At 41.7% G+C, this 20,038-nt stretch overlaps 2 protein-coding genes across 2 annotated transcripts; both read left to right on the forward strand.

Annotated features, from left to right (window-relative positions):
* The first annotated feature begins 52 nt into the window (after positions 1 to 52).
* On the forward strand, positions 53 to 3,290 carry LOC130941044 (zinc transporter 8-like). Its single transcript, XM_057869407.1, has 4 exons — positions 53 to 799; positions 1,595 to 2,331; positions 2,410 to 2,559; positions 2,637 to 3,290. Exons 2-4 carry the CDS (start codon positions 1,738 to 1,740, stop codon positions 2,940 to 2,942), a joined length of 1,050 nt encoding a protein of 349 aa, XP_057725390.1. The 5' UTR covers positions 53 to 799; positions 1,595 to 1,737; the 3' UTR covers positions 2,943 to 3,290.
* A 3,279-nt stretch (positions 3,291 to 6,569) lies between these two features.
* Positions 6,570 to 8,276, forward strand: LOC130941262 (anthocyanidin 3-O-glucosyltransferase 2-like). The gene has a single exon (XM_057869695.1). It carries the CDS (start codon positions 6,699 to 6,701, stop codon positions 8,145 to 8,147), a length of 1,449 nt encoding a protein of 482 aa, XP_057725678.1. The 5' UTR covers positions 6,570 to 6,698; the 3' UTR covers positions 8,148 to 8,276.
* Positions 8,277 to 20,038: the final 11,762 nt, after the last annotated feature.

Genomic DNA, 20,038 nt, shown 5'->3' on the forward strand with positions numbered 1-20,038 from the left:
GCCATCGCTAGTAAGTAGTAACATACAAAGTTAGCGCTAATGGGACCTCATACCTCGGGAATTAAGAAGCTTCTCTTTTCCTTGCAAGTCTTGGACCATTGAAGTGGTGTCCGATTTTAAGTCTTGGACCATTGAAAAGATGAGCCCACGCACCAACTTAATTCTAGGCTTCTAGCTCAGACCAAAATTAAATACCCCGAATGATGTTTAACAGTTAACGCTTAACACGAACAAAATTCACATTGTTTCTGTACTAAACATATGCACAAACAACATTTTCCATGTATACCAGCACTCCACAAGCAAAACTATGTTAAAAAAAAAAAACAGCAAAATGGAACTCCGAAGCATGTTCCACAATTCAAGATAACACACAATATTACAGAAATCCCATGGGCAGTTGTTATGCACATTCCACCAAGATCCTAACTCCTTCCCTCAAGTACACCTACTTTTTGTTTTCTTCCTGCCGATTAACCTCCTCATCATCGTAATACTCTTCAAAATATTCTTCTTCGCTATCATCATCATAGCTAGTAATACTCATCAGAGTCGACATCCTCACCATCCTTGCCATTAGAGAGAGAGAAGCTAGCTAATAGTTCGCTAGTAGCAAAAGAGTTGTCGCATTTACCCCCTACGTTAACTCACCATCTTATGACAACCTTCTTCAAACATCTCAAGAATTCCAGCAACCCGAATATCAGCATTTTCAACCCATTCATTGCGTACATACTGGCAGACTTTTTAATAAAGGAGAATGGTAAAGTCCATGGCACTGCAGTGATGCAGTCTGCAAGTAAGTCTTTGACACACTACTTTCTTAAGGAAATTATCCTCCCCATCGATTTCCAACTGCACTATATAACCCATGTAGATCGCTATCTACAAAGTGAAAACCTTTATTAGGTTCAACATTTTCTTATAATCAAGAAACCCGCTTTAATTTTGCTTCTACAAACTATGCATAACGGAAAAAAAAATAAAAAGGAAATAACATGAAAAAACAGAATCACAAAGGTGTTAGTTCTCTGTTTTACTAGAAAAACTTCCATCAGGATACCATGTGGAGTGTGAACATAGCAATGTTAGGATAGACAGTTGTTAGTTCCTTATTGTTATTGACGAGGGCTTTGAAGAAAGAGTTCAACAAAAGCAAGAATGGAAATCTAAAGTTTGATGTGTAAAAGTAGTAGTACTCTTGAAATGATATAAATGATATCGTAGAGTCTTGCGCAACCGTGAAGTGTGAACGAGAACGTGTTGCAACTATAATTTGACCGCTACAATAATTTTCAAATAATGTGGTCATAAAACCCAAATACCTGGGTTTATTTTGTCCTTGGCTTCCGCTGCATGTCGACATATTTCAACATCAAATGGACACTTAGTTTGTTGGCAATGGCATCATAACCGTAAATCTCCTATGCTGTAGCTACCTAGGTAGAAAATATATATCTTTACTAAATAGCATACACATAATGAATTCACAATTGCAGAATTCTTCTGATCTAATTTTGTATATTCAGCAATCACAGTTAGTCAGCTGAATGAACCTCTCTCTTTCTCATTCTATGTCTCTCTATATATATAGATATAGAAACCGTACACAATTCATCAACATCTATCTGATCGAGCTGGAGAGTACTAACATTAACATACACCCCGCATCAGAATCCTCTCCTTTCCATTAAGTTGATCTTCAATTGATTCTATCTGTTGTTGAATCATCCAAAGATGAACAAAGGTTTTGGAAAGAATTGGTTGACAGTAGGTATATTATTATTTCTGTTGTCAATTCTGGTGGTTCCAAGCTCAGTTGTGGGGGAGTGCACATGCGAAGAGGAAGAGGAGAATGAAGGTGGTGAGGAAGCAGCATTGGCTCTGAAATACAAAATAGCAGCTTTGGGTACGATTCTGGTGGCAGGTGCAATCGGTGTAACCATTCCAACGCTGGGGAAGATCAAAAGCTTCTCTGCCTTGAGTCCAGAGAGGGATTTCTTCTTCTTGGTAAAGGCGTTCTCAGGAGGGGTAATATTGTCCACTGCTTTTATACACGTCTTGCCCGATGCTTTTGAGAAGCTAACATCTCCCTGCCTCAAGGAACATCCGTGGGCAGATTTTCCTTTCACGGGATTCGTGGCCATGTTATCCGCAATTGCTACGCTCATGGTTGATTCTCTTGCTACTGCGTATTTTGGTCACACTCACAAGATAGAGGAGGGAGTAGATCACGTGCATCTTCATACTCATGCAACTCATGGTCATTCTCATGGTTCCGCTTCTTCGTCAGACTCCACACAACTCCTTCGTCATCGTATTATTTCTCAGGTAATCACGCACTTGTTTATTTTATCCCCAAATTTAATAAAGCAGAGTAATATGATTATTTTGATAAACTGAATGCAGGTGTTAGAGCTAGGAATTGTGGTTCATTCTGTGATAATCGGGATCTCGTTGGGAGCAAGTGAGAGTCCAAAGACCATAAGGCCTCTAATTGCTGCCTTAACTTTCCATCAATTCTTTGAAGGCATGGGCCTTGGTGGCTGCATCTCGCAGGTAGATATAGCTATTTTTATTTGTTTGTCCCTAATATTCTCCTTGTTTATTTATTTATGTATATATGTTATGGTCAGGCAAAATTCAATAGAAGAGCAGTTGTAACAATGGCAGTGTTCTTTACATTGACAACACCAGTTGGAATAGCCATTGGGATAGGGATTAGCAAGGCATATAAGGAGAACAGCCCAAGAGCACTGATTGTGGAAGGGGTCATGAACGCAGCATCTTCCGGGATATTAATTTACATGTCTCTCGTGGACCTGCTCGCAGCAGATTTCATCAACTCAAGAGTCCAACAAAGTGGCCGGCTTCAGTTTGGAGCTTATACTTCTCTTCTACTTGGAGCTGCTTGCATGTCTATTCTAGCTAAATGGGCTTAAACACCTCCATCTTTTTCGTTTTTGTTTAATGCCAACTGCATCCAATAGGAACAATTTCAAAAAATTAATACAACAAAATGCTTTCATTTAATTAGGATTACGGTAGTTTTGTTGTGGATTAATTGACAAGTCTTGTTCTTGGGTTACCCTGCTTGCATTGTATGTCTTAAAACCCATACTCCCCAGTCCCCAGTCCCCAGGCCCCAGCCATATATCGCTTTCTTTCCCGTGGGCCACTGTTCCATTCCATTTCGTCTTTGTTGTTAGACTAAAAGGTAGTCTAGCTATAGCAATAAATTTACAATCATGTCAAATCAACTATTAAAATTAATTATTAATATAAAATAGGTTAAATTACACAGTTAGTCCCTACACTTTCAGTGAAATTGCAAATTGGTCCCTATAGTTTAAAAGTTTGTAATTGGGTCCCTGAAAAAAATTAAAATTTGTAATTGGGTCCCTACCGTTCAAACACCGTTTGATTTAACAGAATATTCCTTAGTATATTCGCTATTTTAAGTATGTGAGTTGCACGTGTTTAACAGTAAGGACTAATTTACAATTTTAATAAAAGTATAGGGACCAACACTATAATTTAACTATTTAAAAATGACAAAAAAATCCCTAACCCATCCCACCCCTCCTCAGCCTTCTCACTGTCACTTCTCCACTTTCCAAAACAGAGAAAAAATCCCTAACCCATCCCACTCCCTCCCCAGCGTCATGAATTGAAGGAACAACAACAATTCTTTACGCTCATGTCTCTTCTTCCTCTTCATCTTCAACTCCATTTCTCTCTTCCTTTACTTCCTCACATACTCCTCCAATTCTTTATGCTCCAATGCCAACCTTCACAATCAAGTTCCTCTCTTAAGATCACAGCAACAACAACAATCGCACCATCACTCTTCAAAGCCATGGCTAATTCTCCCTTCTTACCTGCTCTTGTGAAGGCTACTTCGGAAACGGCTTCGGTGGGGACTCATTGGCGGTGAACACACGGCAAATAACGTTGCTGTGGGGAGCGGCGCCACCGTGGTAGGGGAACTCCTCCCAGCTGAAGGCTTCTACGACATTGTTGAAGTCAGAGGGGTTTTGGATCGGGAAACCTAACTCCATCGTAAACCTCATTTTGTTGAAATCTGGATCTCCAAGAAGAAGGAGAAGTAGAAGGAGGAGAGTGCTGTAGATGCGTTGGCAAAGTGTGCATGGTTGATGTTGTTTGCTTCCTTTCCAGGGAAGACAACCTCTTGTCTCCCTCTCAAGCTCTCAAAGCTTCTCTTTCTGTTATTCTTACTCAACCTTTCTCTCTGCTTCTGCTTGAAATGTTAGACCTCATATTTTTCTTCAATTTTCTGAATTTGAAATTTTAACTCATAGTAGATAAAGTTAATTTAGATTTTAATTACTGAGACTTGTTTACTGGAAGCAATTAATCTGATTCTCCAAGGAGCACAGATTATAGCAGCAACAAGAAAGAGTGGGGGGGGGAAGAAAACGCGTTTTGGGGGTTGGGGGGAGGGGGGAGGGGGAGCCGAAAGGAAACATGAAGGGGGAGGGGAGGGAGAGGGAAAAGGGGAAAGGAAGAGGGGGAAGGGGGGAGAGGGGGAAGGGGACGGTGCCGGCTAAGCTTGGAGGGGGACCCCGCCGGCGCTGCTTCTTCCTCTGTGACTGTCTCTGCTTCTTCTTCTGCTTGAGCCTCTGCTTCTTCTCCTGTTACTGCCTCTGCTTCTATTTTTGTGACTACTCCAGTTTCTGATTTTGATTTATTTTTTGATTTTATTGTTGTTGTGTGTTGATTTGGTTGTTGAGTTGAATTTCTGATTGTTTGATTTGTTGAAATATTATCTTTCTGGGATTGTTGTTGTTGAAGCCCTATTGTTGTTGTTAAAAAAGAATAACAGAAAAATTCTGAAGAGAGGAGGAAGAAAAAAAAAAGGAGAAAAAGAGGAAGAAGAGGACATTATGGTAAATGTTCATTTTTTTGACGGTAAACGTTATTGAGGATCTAATTACAAATTTTAATTTACTTTAGGGACCCAATTACAAACTTTTAAATTATAGGGACCAATTTACAATTTCACTGAAAGTGTAGGGACTAATTGTGTAATTTAACCTATAAAATATATATTAATATATATATATATATTAAAAATAAATTAATCTTAATAATTAATTTTAATGTATAAATAATATGTTTTAGTAAATTTATGTCTCTTTTATTATATTATACAATTATATTAAATTCATATTAAAATTAATCACTAATATAAAATATATATTTATTAAATTTTTAGGAAAAAGTAGAATAAAAAAATAATATTATACCAGTAAATTATAATTCAAATGGCATAATTTTTTCATATTCATTTAAGAGTTTGCAAATTCGAATCTCTCTATCTTTATCCACTAATTTCTTAAATATTTTATCTACTAACTAATGGCTTCTGCTTTGGTTAAGGGACTACATGAAACTGAAAGGATGGACTTATCCTTAAAGTGAAAAAAAATAAAAAAACAGGTGAAAAAAGAACAACACAGAAAAGAAAGAACTTTGTCAAAGAAAATACGGTAGTTTTACAAAAAATGATATCCCGTTCTTTTCAAAGAGGATATCATAACTCTATTGATCTGTCACCTTGTAACTCAGTTTTTATTATGCATTATGAGTTATAACTTGGTGTTAACTATCATTCATTCTTTTGTTTGTAACTGACACCTTCATTACCGATTTAATGACCATCATTTCTATCTTAATGACCGAACAGTCATAACATCAATTCTATTCATCAATTTTATGCCTATAAAAAGAACCTTCTATATCTAATCTCAAGAATACATTCTATATTCATAGAATTATTATAAACACAATATAACACATGATAACTTTCATTTCATGTCTTACATTCTATATTCATAGAATTATTATATACCTCTTAAACACTTACTGACTTGAGCGTCGGAGTGTCTTTTGCAGGTACCCACCCCCTTATTCTCTCCTTGCCGACGTATAACTCATCCCGACGAGAAGCTCGAAGACATTCATCGACGGACGAGCTATACACCGGCCAAACTCAGCAAGAACATCTATCATGTTAAATTTTTGAAAAAAAAGTAGAATAAGAATATAATATTATATATAAAGTTGTTATTTTAAAGTTGTTATTACATAATATAAAAATCATTCTATTTACATAAATATTATTAACTAACTTTATAAATATTCTATTTACTAATTACTAATTATTATTAACTTAATTTTCAATTACTAACAACTCTAATAATATTTTAATAATATTAAAATATAAAAATAAATTTTATATATTTATATATATAACTAAATTTGGTGTATACTAATACTATATTACGGTGAAAAGTGAATATTCCCGAGAATCTTGTAATAATGGATAAAATAAGCTAAGCCTTAATTAAGAAGTAACCGTGCAGAGATGATCCCGACAAGCAAATATGGGACCGGATATGAATGATGAGAGTGAAGCAATAGTTAAAAGTATCCACTAATATTATATACGGTTAGGATGGATGTTATCCTTTTGGTAGAAGGAACAAGGAACTGAGGAAGGGACAAGAAGCTCATGATACATGGTCCACAACGGACAAGCAGCCGGAGCGAGGCAGGTTCACACTCTAATTTCCACACACGTTGATTGACCGTTGAAAAACAAGGATCCTATATATAGAGATCTCACAACTCACATTATTTGCAATAATTAAGCCGATCGAGTGAGAGTGGTAATGATGAGCAACAAGAAAGCAGCACAAGTGGTGTTGGTGCCTTCTCCAGGCCAAGGTCATCTGCTCTCCACCCTCCAGTTCGCCAAGCTTCTGGTGAACCACGACCACCGTCTCACCGTCAATATCATGCTTTTCAAGTCCCCTGTTGACTCCAAAACCACATCTACAGCAACAAACTCCCTCCACTCTGAGTCCCACCGCATAAACGTCATTAACCTGCCCGACTACACTCCCAAGCCGCCCTCATCAGACTCCGAGAGAGCCTCCTCCATGGACGCTCTCATCGATTTCATGAAGCCCCACGTCAGAGAAGCCGTCACCAAGCTCACTGGCTCCCCCTCCGCCCCACCACTGGCCGCCTTCGTCCTCGACATGTTCTTCACCTCAATGATTGAGATTGCCAAGGACTTCCGTGTCCCTGCCCTCGTGTTCTTTACCTCTGGAGCAACCTTCTTTGGCATGACCCTTCACATGCACACGCTCCGTGTCCGGGACAATCTGGTAGCCTACGAGTGGGAGGACTCCGACTCGGAGTTGACCATCCCCACTTTCGCAAACCCATTCCCGTGGAGAAATATGCCCACTTTCCTCACACGAAAGCAATGGGACCCGATTTTCATGTCGTATGCCAGCGGCCTCAAAGAAGCTGATGGTTTTATCATAAACACCTTTGAGGAGCTCGAATCCTACGCCATTCACTCTTTCCATGATGCTGCTTTTCCTGTTTATCCGGTGGGTCCCCTACTCAACCTCAGCGGGGATGACGACCGTGCTTCGGAGACCATCATCAAGTGGCTCGACGACCAACCTCCTTCCTCCGTAGTGTTTCTCTGCTTCGGGAGCAGAGGTTGGTTCCATCAGGAGCAGGTCAGGGAGATCGCGCGGGCTCTCGAGGACAGTGGGGCCCGCTTCCTCTGGTCCCTGCGCAAACCCCCACCTGAGGACTCTTTCATGGGCGCGCCATCTGATTACTCTCTCCCTGAGCTCACAGAGCTTCTGCCTCATGGGTTCCTGGACCGGACGGCAGAAGTGGGAAGAGTCATTGGATGGGCCCCTCAGGCCCAAATTCTGGCTCACAAAGCCACGGGTGGGTTTGTTTCTCATTGCGGCTGGAATTCTACGCTGGAGAGCATATATTATGGTGTGCCCATTGCGGCATGGCCGCTCTATGCGGAACAGCAATCCAATGCATTTCAGTTGGTGCGTGAGCTGAAGCTGGGTGTGGAAATTTCGTTGGAATTCAAGCATGAGTTGATGTTTGGGACTACCCGGGTGTTAAGTGCGGAGAAGATCGAGAAAGGAATAAGGAATTTGTTAACAGATACGGAGGTGAGGAAAAGAATGAAGGAGATGAGTGAAAAGTCTAGGAGTACTATGAAAGAGGGTGGATGTTCATACTCTCATTTGGGGCGTTTGATTGATTATTTAATGGATAAAGTTAGTGTATGAATCAAAACTGCTCTTGTAAGTTGTAACCATCATATCCAGATGGAATTCACAATGCAATCATACGCCGTCTCAGCTCTTTCATTTTGTTATACACACCTCATTCTAAGTTAACAAAGCCATTTTGGTTTATTTTTCTTTGTTTTGAATGGTTAGCTGCAAGAGTTATGTGCTGCAATCTTCACTCACTAATCCCTTTCCTTGTTATGAGCCTCTGTTAAATCAAGTTCTTTGCCTAGAAATGTGCGTTAAATATAAGGTGATTTATATGCTGTCTAAAGGATATTTTCATAAAAATTACAGTAAAGTATCGTTTTTGTCCTCAACATTTGGATAAATCTTGAACTTATTGTTAACGTTTTGATCGTTCTAATTAAATCTCTAACGTTTTAAAATTGACTCAATGTTTAGAGATCTGTTAACAGAATTGACGGCGAGATAAAATTAAGACGATTTTAAAACGTTAGGAACTTAAATAGAATGAAAACGTTAGGAACAAAAACGATACATAGAAATAAATTTTAATTTTATTGTTTAATAATATCAATTTTTATGGTACATAATATTCAATTTTTTTAATCACATCTAAGTAAATTATACTTAACCACATTAATTTCATTTTAAATAATTTTTTTATATAATTTTACACTTAAAGTTATAAGTTACTATAATAATATAAAAAAATTTATTTAGAATGAAAGTAACGTGATTAAGTGTAATTTACTTATATATGATTAAAAAATAATTGAATATTATTGTTCCTACCCTGGCCCAATAATAAAGGCCCAGGTCCAAATAAAAGGCCTAGTCCAGAGGATTGAGCCTTACTAAACACCAACCTTCACACTTAGAAGTCGGTGTCAAACCCGACTTACTCCCAAGAAGTCGGGACGGAGAATAGTTGGCAGATAAGCACTCATTCAAATGAGTAACTGCCCCTAAAATCTCTCTAACTACTTTAATCAAGCCATATCTTAACCTCCCTAAGATAATGGGACGGTTAACACCCTAAAAATATGGCACTACTCCAACGGTGGTTATTGGCTCACCACTACAAATACACTGACACCCCTCAGGTATCTCTAAGCCCAATACTCTCTAGACCTGCTCACACCCTTGCTAACTTAGGCATCGGAGTGTCTTTGCAGGTACCACCCCCCATTCACTCACGAGCACAAGTCGGAAGGAGGCTCCAACGTGCAAACCAGCTCGGAAGCCACCATCCGCGGACGATTGGGCCAACCAAAGCCATCCATCTTATTAATCTCCGGTTACCCATCATAACATTGGCGCCGTTGCCGGGGAACCTGAGAGATCATCCAACGATGGCAGGTAGATCCCACGAAGAAGGCCATGTTGAGACAGACTCTGAACAAGAGAATCTGGACACAGGCAACAACGATGTGGACCTCACCCTCCACCAAGAAATCGATAATCAACACAGGGAAGGCACTTCCGGAATAAAGAATCCGAAGGTAAACTCCTCAGAAGGGCGCGAATCAGAAAAAGAAGGACCACCCCATGTAACTGAACTCATGGGATTAGTCCACAGCCGCTTGGAACAATTAGAGCAGGAGCGAGAACGACAAAAGAAAACTGAAAAGAGCCTAAAAGAGGAGATGGAACGACGAAAAGAGTTAGAAAGAAAGCTCTTACAGTTGGAATCCTCCCTCAAAAGTCGCAACTCCCGCGACGAACAAGAAGAACCACCCCTAGGTGGGGAGGATCCCTTCAGCGAGGACATCATGAGGGTTAAAGTTCTGAGAAACTTCAAAAGCCCTGACATGGACCTCTATGACGGGACCACGGATCCGAAGCATCACCTGAGCAACTTCAAAAGTCGGATGTACCTAGCTGACGCTTCCGACGCTACACGATGCAAAGCCTTCCCGACCACTCTATCGAAAGCAGCGATGAAGTGGTTCGATAGCCTCCCCCCGAGGTCGGTTACTAGTTTTGAAGACCTCTCAAGGAAGTTTTTGATGAGGTTCTCAATCCAGAAAGACAAAGTGAAACATGCACCGATCCTCCTGGGAATAAAACAGGAGATCGGAGAATCTTTGCGAGCCTATATGGAAAGATTTAACAAAGCATGTTTGGAGATCCAAGACCTGCCCACAGAGGCAGTCATAATGGGACTAGTCAATGGCCTCAGAGAAGGTCCCTTCTCGCAGTCCATATCTAAAAGACATCCCGTTTCTCTAAGTGATGTACAGGAAAGAGCTGAAAAGTACATCAATATGGAGGAAAACGCCAAACTAAGAGACTTGAGTTGGCGACCTGGGCCCCCTCCCTCAACAAAAGAGAGGGAAAGGGAAACCAAGAAAAAGGAAGAACTCGGTCTCGAAAGGCCAAGAAAATATCACTCTTATACTCCTCTGAAAGTCTCTATAGTAGACGTATACAGAGAGATTTGTAACACTGAGAGATTGCCACCCCCTAGACCCATTAAAAATAAAAAAGGGGGAAGCCACAACGATTACTGCGAGTACCATAAGATATATGGTCACTCCACAAACGACTGTTACGACCTTAAAAATGTGATAGAAAAGCTGGCTAAAGAAGGTCGGCTTGATAGATATCTCATAGAAAGGTCGGACGGTCACGGAAAGAGAAAGCGAGACGATAGGGATAGAAGAGACCCACCACCGCAAACTCCAGAAAGACATATCCATATGATCTCAGGAGGGTTCGCGGGAGGGGGACTTACCAAATCCTCTCGCAAAAGACACCTCAAAAGAGTTTATCAGGTCGGAGAAGAGTCACCCGACCTCCCCACCATTTCATTCACAAAAGAAGATGGGCAAGGAATAATCCCTGGACATGATGATCCAGTAGTGATAACCATGATCCTAGCAAATGCCCATCTCCACAGAACCCTAGTAGATCAAGGAAGCTCGGCGGACATCCTTTTTAAGCCCGCTTTCGACAAGTTAGGGTTAGATGAGAAAGAATTAAGAGCTTACCCCGACACCCTATATGGATTAGGGGACACGCCAATAAAACCACTAGGATTTTTGCCCCTTCACACCACTTTTGGAAAAGGGGAAAAATCAAAGACTCTGAGTATAGACTTCATAATCATTGATGTGGGGTCAGCATATAATGCTTTAATCGGCAGAGCTACCCTCAATCGACTTGGAGCAGTGGTATCTACTCCCCACCTCTGCATGAAGTTCCCGACCACAGCGGGAATAGCAACGGTAAGGGGAGATCAAAATTTGGCAAGGAAGTGCTACAATGAAAGCCTAAACCTAAGAGGAAAGGGCAGAGAAGTTAACACAATAGAGCTCGGTGGCGCAAGGGCCAGAGAAGAGCTGCGACCACAACCGGGAGGAAAAACCGAGGAGATACAGGTTGGTAAAGAGGAAGGGAAGAACACTCATATAGGAGCCAACCTAGGGGAATCTCTAAAACAAGGGTTGACTAGGCTCCTAAGAGGTAATTCCGACCTCTTCGCCTGGAAGGCCTCTGACATGCCTGGGATTGACCCCGAGCTCATGTCCCACAAGCTCTCGGTTTATCCAGGATCCCGACCTGTACAACAAAGAAGACGCAAGCTCGGCCCAGAACGAGCCCTAATACTGGAAGAACAAGTACAGGCGCTCCTGGAAGCTGGCTTCATCAGAGAAGTCAAGTACCCAACATGGCTAGCCAATGTAGTGCTAGTCAAAAAACAGAATGGCAAATGGAGAATGTGTGTCGACTACACCGACTTAAATAAGGCATGTCCTAAGGACCCTTATCCCTTGCCAAATATTGATACCCTAGTAGACTCTAGCTCGGGGTACCAATACTTATCATTTATGGACGCCTACTCGGGATATAATCAAATCCCAATGTATGAGCCAGACCAAGAGAAAACATCATTCATCACACCCAGAGCTAATTTCTGCTACGTGGTCATGCCATTCGGATTAAAGAATGCGGGGGCCACATATCAAAGGTTGATGAATAAAGTGTTTTCCCCTCACCTGGGGAGTCTAATGGAAGTATACGTCGACGACATGCTGGTAAAAACAAAGAAAGAAGACGACCTCTTGACAGACCTCTCGCAAGTATTTGACACCATAAGGCTGCACGGGATGAGACTAAATCCCGCAAAGTGCGCCTTCGCAGTGGAAGCAGGGAAATTTCTAGGATTTATGCTAACACAAAGAGGGATCGAAGCCAATCCCGACAAGTGTAGAGCCATCCTCGAAATGAAAAGTCCGACTTGTTTGAGAGAAGTCCAGCAGCTAAATGGCCGACTTGCAGCCCTCTCCAGATTTTTGTCAAGATCGGCACTGAAATCCCTTCCACTATTTTCCTTATTAAGAAAGGGATGCCAGTTCGAATGGACTCCTGAATGCGAGGAAGCATTCTAGGAGTTCAAAAAGTTTTTAAGCCAACCTCCTATTCTAACCCGACCCGTACCAGGGAAAGACCTCGTCCTATACTTATCCGTAGCAAACAAGGCTGTCTCGTCAGCCCTGATAAAAGAAGACGAGGTCGGACAACATCCAGTCTACTTCATCAGTAAAGTTCTACAAGGCCCCGAACTAAGGTACCACAAACTAGAAAAGTTTGCTTACTCCTTGGTAGTAGCCTCGCGAAGGTTACGGCCTTACTTTCAAGCTCACACCATAAGAGTCCGTACGAACCAACCCATGAAGCAAATCCTCCAAAAAACGGATGTTGCAGGGAGAATGGTTCAATGGGCAATAGAGCTCTCCGAGTTCGACTTAAGATACGAAACTCGGACAGCGATTAAAGCTCAATGCCTCGCCGACTTCGTTGCAGAATACGCAGGGGATCAAGAGGAAAAACCAACTACATGGGAACTCTATGTAGATGGATCCTCCAACAAAACGGGAAGCGGCGCAGGCATAATATTGGCGGATGAAAGAGGAACCCAGATAGAGGTTTCCTTAAAATTTGAATTTCCGGCTTCAAATAATCAGGCAGAATATGAAGCCTTGATTGCTGGACTAAAACTAGCAGAAGAAGTCGGTGCTACAAAGGTGATGATATACAGCGACTCACAAGTGATAATCTCCCAGATAAGTGGGGAATACCAGGCAAAAGACCCAAATATGAAGAGGTACTTGGAAAAAACTTTGGAGTATCTCAGGCATTTTGAGGAAACCGAGGTCAAACACATAACTCGGGATCTAAACAGCAGAGCAGACGCCCTATCCAAGTTAGCAAGTACCAAACCAGGAGGAAACAACAGAAGCCTGATCCAAGAAACCCTCCAAGAACCCTCAATAATAAAAGATAAACAAGAAGTACTTGAGGTAGGCGGTTTAAACCTCGGATGGATGAACCCCTTAGTTGAATACATGAAATTCAACATCCTCCCTAACGAGGAGAAAGAAGCTAAAAAGATCCGAAGGGAAGCACAACACTACACCTTGGTGAGAAATATCCTCTACAGAAGGGGGATATCAACACCATTGTTAAAGTGTGTACCGACCTCGAGAACCACCGAGGTATTGGAGGAAGTACATAGTGGAATCTGCGGAAACCATCTCGGAGCAAGGTCACTAGCCAGGAAAGTAATCCAAGATGGATTCTATTGGCCGACCTTGCAGAAAGATGCCACAGAATTTGTGAAAAAATGTCAACCATGTCAAATGCATGCAAATTTCCACGTGGCTCCACCAGAAGAGCTTATCAGTATCACTTCTCCATGGCCTTTTGCAAAATGGGGAATGGATTTGTTAGGTCCTTTTCTCCAAGTGCCTGGACAAGTCAAATACCTGATCGTGGGAATAGATTATTTCACAAAGTGGATAGAAGCAGAAACATTGGCCACCATCACCGCTCAAAGAAGTCGGAGGTTCCTCTACAAAAATATCATCATAAGATATGGGATACCTTATTCCATCACTACGAATAATGGAACCCAATTCACCGATGCTACATTCAGAAGCTTAGTAGCCAGTATGAAAATCAAACATCAGTTCACCTCGGTGGAGCACCCACAAGCCAATGGGCAAGCCGAGGCAGCCAACAAAATCATACTGGCAGGACTAAAGAAGAGACTGCAAGAAGCAAAAGGGGCTTGGGCTGAAGAGCTCCCTCAAGTGCTATGGGCTTACAGGACAACACCCCAATCCGCCACTGGAGAAACACCCTTCCGACTAGTCTATGGTGTGGAGGCAATGATACCAATAGAAATCAGTGAGCAAAGCCCAAGGGTAATTCTCCACGACGAGATCGGAAACATACAGGGGCACAAAGAGGAGCTTGACCTGCTCCCCGAAGTCCGAGAAGATGCCCAGATAAGAGAAGCAGCGTTAAAGCAAAGGATGACTACAAGGTACAACAAAAAAGTCATTCGAAGAACATTTGCTCCAGATGATTTGGTCTTAATCAGAAACGACATTGGAGTCAACAAATCAGGAGAAGGAAAGCTCGCCGCAAATTGGAAGGGACCATACAAAGTCAATGAAGTTTTAGGAAAATGTTATTATAAAATAATCGACCTGAACGGCACTGAACTCCCGAGGTCGTGGCATGCTTGTAACATGAAAAGGTACTATAGTTAAAAGCGAACTCTACTCCCTGATGTACTCTTTTCCCAACTTCATGATTTTTTCCCAAAAGGGTTTTTTCAGGAGAAGGGTTTTTAACGAGGCATCATAGTAGAGGCTAAGGGAAATAGATTATCAAAACCCTTAGTAGCAAAAAGGTACCTCCCCGATTAATAAAGATCTTTTTCATCTACGATATCTCTTATAAAATCCTTTTCATTTTTTATTTTTTAAGTCTTTCTACGAAACGCGCCGACTTAAGCTCGACAAAACGTGAAAATCCCATGAACCGACCTAAAAGGTCGTCAGGATAAAACGACGAGGTACAAGTCGGTGTAAAGAGGTTATAAGAAGTCAATCGTAAAAACTCGGGAACAAATCCGACTCATAAGTCGAAATGAGATCCCGGGTAGAAAAGCTCGGAAATACTTCGATCCATAAATCGGAGTGAAGGACCGAGTAGAAGAAAAACGCATCGCAAAAATAACCTAAGTCATAAGAACTCACTAAAACTAAGTTGAGTATGAGGGATAACGAAAAGAGATAGAAAAACCTAGGAAGAAGTTTAAAGGCTGTCCCAAAAGTCCTTAAACAAAAAAGCTCAGAAAAACAAACAAGCCAAAAAGAAAGGTTTTCAAGAAAAGGTCAAGGGGAATTCAGAAAATCAAAAAGACATACACGCATAAGGTAACTTAAACCCTTATCCAAAAAAGGGTATTTATTTTGTTAAGTTAAAACCCTTATTAAAAAGGGCACGCATAAAATATTTTGTTTACGGCCTCAAAGGGCCAAAGAAAATTGTTCAAATTAGAAATAAATAAAGAGTTTAAAAAACGGGGGCCCACAGGCCGGACCCCAAATAGCCACAAGTCATTTTTTAGAAAGATCACCACCACCAGAATCAGGAGGAGCGTCACCAGAGGTATCCATGGGAGATGAAGAGATAGGAGGAACTGCTGAAGAACTCGGAGCGTCTTTGGAATGAGGAGGGGACTCAATAATCCTCTGCCCCCGAGTCTTCAATTCTGACTCGGAAACAATTACGGGGGCAGGAGGATCCACGATGGCACCATCAATAACAACTTTGTCAGGATGTAAAGGAGAAAGATCCAAGTCGGGAGCAATCACCCTGACTTGCTCCAAGAAAATCCTCCAAGACTCCTCGGCGCCATCAGCAATTGAGTCCTCCAACTCATCATATGCCTTCCGAGAATTCAGCAGATCATTCTTCACAGACACAAGATCCTTGAATAAGCTTTGATAGCTGCCCTGCGCCGTTTTCCTCAACTCCATCTCCATGTTGTACTGGGCCTGCAAAGCCTTCCCTTTCTCCCGGAAGGTATCTCTCTCCTCCCTCAGCTTGGCAATCTCCTTCTTCAACTCTCCCTCATGCTCCTGATATGAGCGAAGCCTTCCCTCTAGCTCCTCGACCTTCGAGGTCGTCCCTAAAGAGCTGAGGGGAGCCTTCTCAAAGATATCCAAGAGCTTGCCACAAACCCCCGCCGCCTTGAGACTCTCCTCGACCATAGTGGTAAGGTGGCCCCGGACAGACATATCATCCATGCCTATACGAACATGGGGATAGATATTCTTTCGGACAAACTCAATAGCATCCGCCTTAACCTCACCAGAAGCACCAGACTCTAAAGTCTTGCGCTTCTTTGGATCAGGGGAAGGTCGGACAACGGGGAGCGACTGAGGGGGAACTGAAGAAGAAATTACGATAGGCTTGGAAAGAGTCCCAACGTTCCGAGGAGGAGGAGGAGGAGAGATAACCCTGGCACCACCGGCCCGAGCGCGAGACTTGGCCTTGGCCTCCTGGACTCTTTGGAAATATTCTTGAGCATTTGTCTTAGCCATTTCTGAAAGAGAAAAACAATAGCTAAAGAATCAAACAAGTCAGAATGATCAGTTGATAAGTCGGAAATTTAAAACAAGAAAAAGCTACCTAGCTGCGCCTGGACAAAGGTCGGAGACCCTTGGAGAAACTTCTTAGTATCCAAATATGGGGCCCTCCCCCACACTTCTCGGAGGAACCCCACAATGGCAGCCTCTACTTCATCCAGGTCATCCAGACCATATTTCTCACAAGGGGAGGCCTCCAGCCAATATAAGGGAAAGCGAGGAGAAGAGTTATCATCCAGAAAAAAGGGGTGGTGACCCTCTACAGCTTGCACTTTGAAAAAATAATTTTTGAAGTCATGGAAGGATTCGTCAAAAAGGGTGAAAATCCTCCGACCTTGTATGGCTCGGAAGGACACCCATTGCTGTTTGTTGTTTAGCCCACTAAAGGGCTTAGTCATGTGGAAAAGAAAAAAGAAAAACCTCAAAGAAGTCGGGAAGTCCAAAGCTTGACTAATAAATTGATAAATTTTCAGAAAACCCCAAGAGTTGGGGTGAAGTTGGGTAGGGGCAACTCGACAGTGGTGCAAAACAGACATTTCAAAATCCGAAAAAGGAAGAAAGACACCCAGACGGGTGATCATACATTCATACATAAAGAAGAAATGAGAAGACGCCTCATTGGCCCTACTAAAGCAAACCCGGTCTTCTGGACCCGGGACTACCAACTCATACTTCGGCTTGTCATCCTCAGAAACACAAATCCTGTGGTGAGTATGAAGATGAGTAATAAACTCCGCATCAACCAAAGGTTCCTCTCCTAGGACTGTGACATCAACCCATTGAGAAAGAGCCTCTACAGAAGACATTTTCTAAAAACACGACGAAAACCTTCAAAGGAAAAAGGAAAAAGAATCAAAAACGAGAGTCCCTAAGGGGATACGACAGCCTACAACGTCACTTCTCCCTCTCCAAAGAAAATAAAAGCATGCAATCACAAAGCATGTCATAAAAGTAAAACGCTAACCTTTATCCGAAACCGAAGGTTGAAAGAAGCAGAGGTCTCCGAATGCAAGAATGAAGCACGAACAAAGCAAGAAGAAATTTGAAAAATTGCAGAAACGAAAAAATGAAAGAGAGGAAAAGTATTTATAAACATACTAAGGGGCATAATGGTAAAAGCGGGGCAGTCATTAATGAGAATGCACCGTTACCAAAGTCTACGCACATCCCTAACGGACACGACGTTTGATTAGACGTAACCGTCAGAACCAAAGAGACACGAAAAGTCACGTCGGTTTCAGAAAATCACGTCAGTCCTCCAACAAGTCGACTACGATCCCGAGTAAAATACTCGAACCCAAGTCCTATGAAGATCTTGGGCTCAAGTAGGGGCACTGTTCCTACCCTGGCCCAATAATAAAGGCCCAGGTCCAAATAAAAGGCCTAGTCCAGAGGATTGAGCCTTACTAAACACCAACCTTCACACTTAGAAGTCGGTGTCAAACCCGACTTACTCCCAAGAAGTCGGGACGGAGAATAGTTGGCAGATAAGCACTCATTCAAATGAGTAACTGCCCCTAAAATCTCTCTAACTACTTTAATCAAGCCATATCTTAACCTCCCTAAGATAATGGGATGGTTAACACCCTAAAAATATGGCACTACTCCAACGGTGGTTATTGGCTCACCACTACAAATACATTAACACCCCTCAGGTATCTCTAAGCCCAATACTCTCTAGACCTGCTCACACCCTTGCTAACTTAGGCATCGGAGTGTCTTTGCAGGTACCACCCCCATTCACTCACGAGCACAAGTCGGAAGGAGGCTCCAACGTGCAAACCAGCTCAGAAGCCACCATCCGCGGACGATTGGGCCAACCAAAGCCATCCATCTTATTAATTTGTTTATGATGCTAAATTAATTTATTTTTACGAATCTGCAGCAGAGGTGTATATTGACGGTTTCATTGGGTGTATTCGAAGCATTTGTTTGGGTGTACCTAATGATTTTGCATTCTGGACCATGGTAATTTGTTTCAGGTATAATTTGGTCTGTGGTTCTTTTGTCGGGGTGAATCACCACGATCAGTCAACACTTCTTGGATGCTCTTTGATGAAGAACGAAGAAATTGAATCATTCAAATGGTTATTTCAATGCTGGCTTCGTTGCATGGGAGGAAATGCTCCGAAAGGGTTTCTCACCGATCAGTGCGCATCAATGAAAAGGGCTTTAGAGGCCTGTATGCCAACAACAGTTCACCGCTGGTGTATTTGGCACATCATGAAGAAGATTCCAAGCAAATTAAACGGGTACAAGGGACATGCCGATATCGAACAAGAAATGAGTCATGTTGTTTGGAACTCTCATAGCAAAGACTCATTCGATAGGAATTGGAACGATTTTCTGCTGAATTTTGGTCTTGCGGACAACAAGTGGCTTTCAGGTAATGTGGTTTTAAAATCTGCAGCAGAGGTGTAAATTGTATGTTCTCTCGGGTGTATTTTATAGTCTGTGTTTGGGTGTATTATGCAGATCTGTACGAAGACCGTCACATATGGGTTCCTATCTATCTGGATCACCATTTCTGGGCAGGGATGAGAAGCACACAAAGGAGGGAGAGCATGCATTCTTTTTTTAACAAGTACATCACCTGGAACAGCTCGCTTATTCAGTTCGTCAAACAATACGATAATTGCCTTGGGTGTATTATTAGACTTGCGTTGGGTGTAACAGTTTATAATTTGCGTTTATATATGCCTTGATTTTTTGCTTCATATTTTACCACTTGTAATACAGCTTTTGAATACATCACAGACAGTTTACCAGCACAGATAGTTTAACTATGGGAAAAAATATACATGAAATAGAAGTTGTTGATAAATGGCAAATATTTACATCATTTGTTCAATTTACAAACTACCCAGCAGTTGGATTACCCAGTTTCTATATCAGCAGAATTAATCTGACAAAACGGACTCAATAATACAGAGGATGGCTTCGACAGCCTTATAGCACTACTCTCTCTAATTGCCCGATCTCTCTGTTTAATCATCTCACTGAATAGTATCCGGGAAGCATACTCCACTCTATAGTGGTCCACCTCCTCCTACAATTAAAAAGTATATTCTGTTTAAACAGCAATATTAATTCAGTAAAGTAATACAGAGTTATATAGTTCTAAAGACAGTTACCTGTGGCCAATTATCCCATTCATACTTCCCCTTTTTGATGTTTTCCGGCTCAATTAACTCAAGCCACTTCATAACGTAGATAGCGCAGTCATAGCTGAAAACGAAGAAAATAAATTACAAATCTCATTTAGGAAAGTTTAATGTTCAGAGTCACAAATTTATACCTTGTTTTTTGGCCTGATATTTTAACATATGATGCTTTAATTTTCTTCTCGTTCTCCCCTTTCTCCAGAGGTTCCCCGCCGGCATATGTTATCAATCTTGAAAATACATATCCCTTAAATACCAAAACAAATCAGTAATACACCCGAATGAATGGACAAGATACACCCAA

Source organism: Arachis stenosperma, chromosome 7, assembly GCF_014773155.1.
Source record: "Arachis stenosperma cultivar V10309 chromosome 7, arast.V10309.gnm1.PFL2, whole genome shotgun sequence".
Lineage (NCBI taxonomy): Eukaryota > Viridiplantae > Streptophyta > Magnoliopsida > Fabales > Fabaceae > Arachis > Arachis stenosperma.

Coding starts and splice junctions, on each gene's coding strand:
- LOC130941044 (XM_057869407.1), top strand. CDS start 1,738: ATGAACAAAGGTTTTGGAAAGAATTGGTTGACAGTAGGTATATTATTA. Junction 2,332..2,409: donor GTCATCGTATTATTTCTCAG/GTAATCACGCAC, acceptor AACTGAATGCAG/GTGTTAGAGCTAGGAATTGT. Junction 2,560..2,636: donor TTGGTGGCTGCATCTCGCAG/GTAGATATAGCT, acceptor TGTTATGGTCAG/GCAAAATTCAATAGAAGAGC.
- LOC130941262 (XM_057869695.1), top strand. CDS start 6,699: ATGATGAGCAACAAGAAAGCAGCACAAGTGGTGTTGGTGCCTTCTCCA.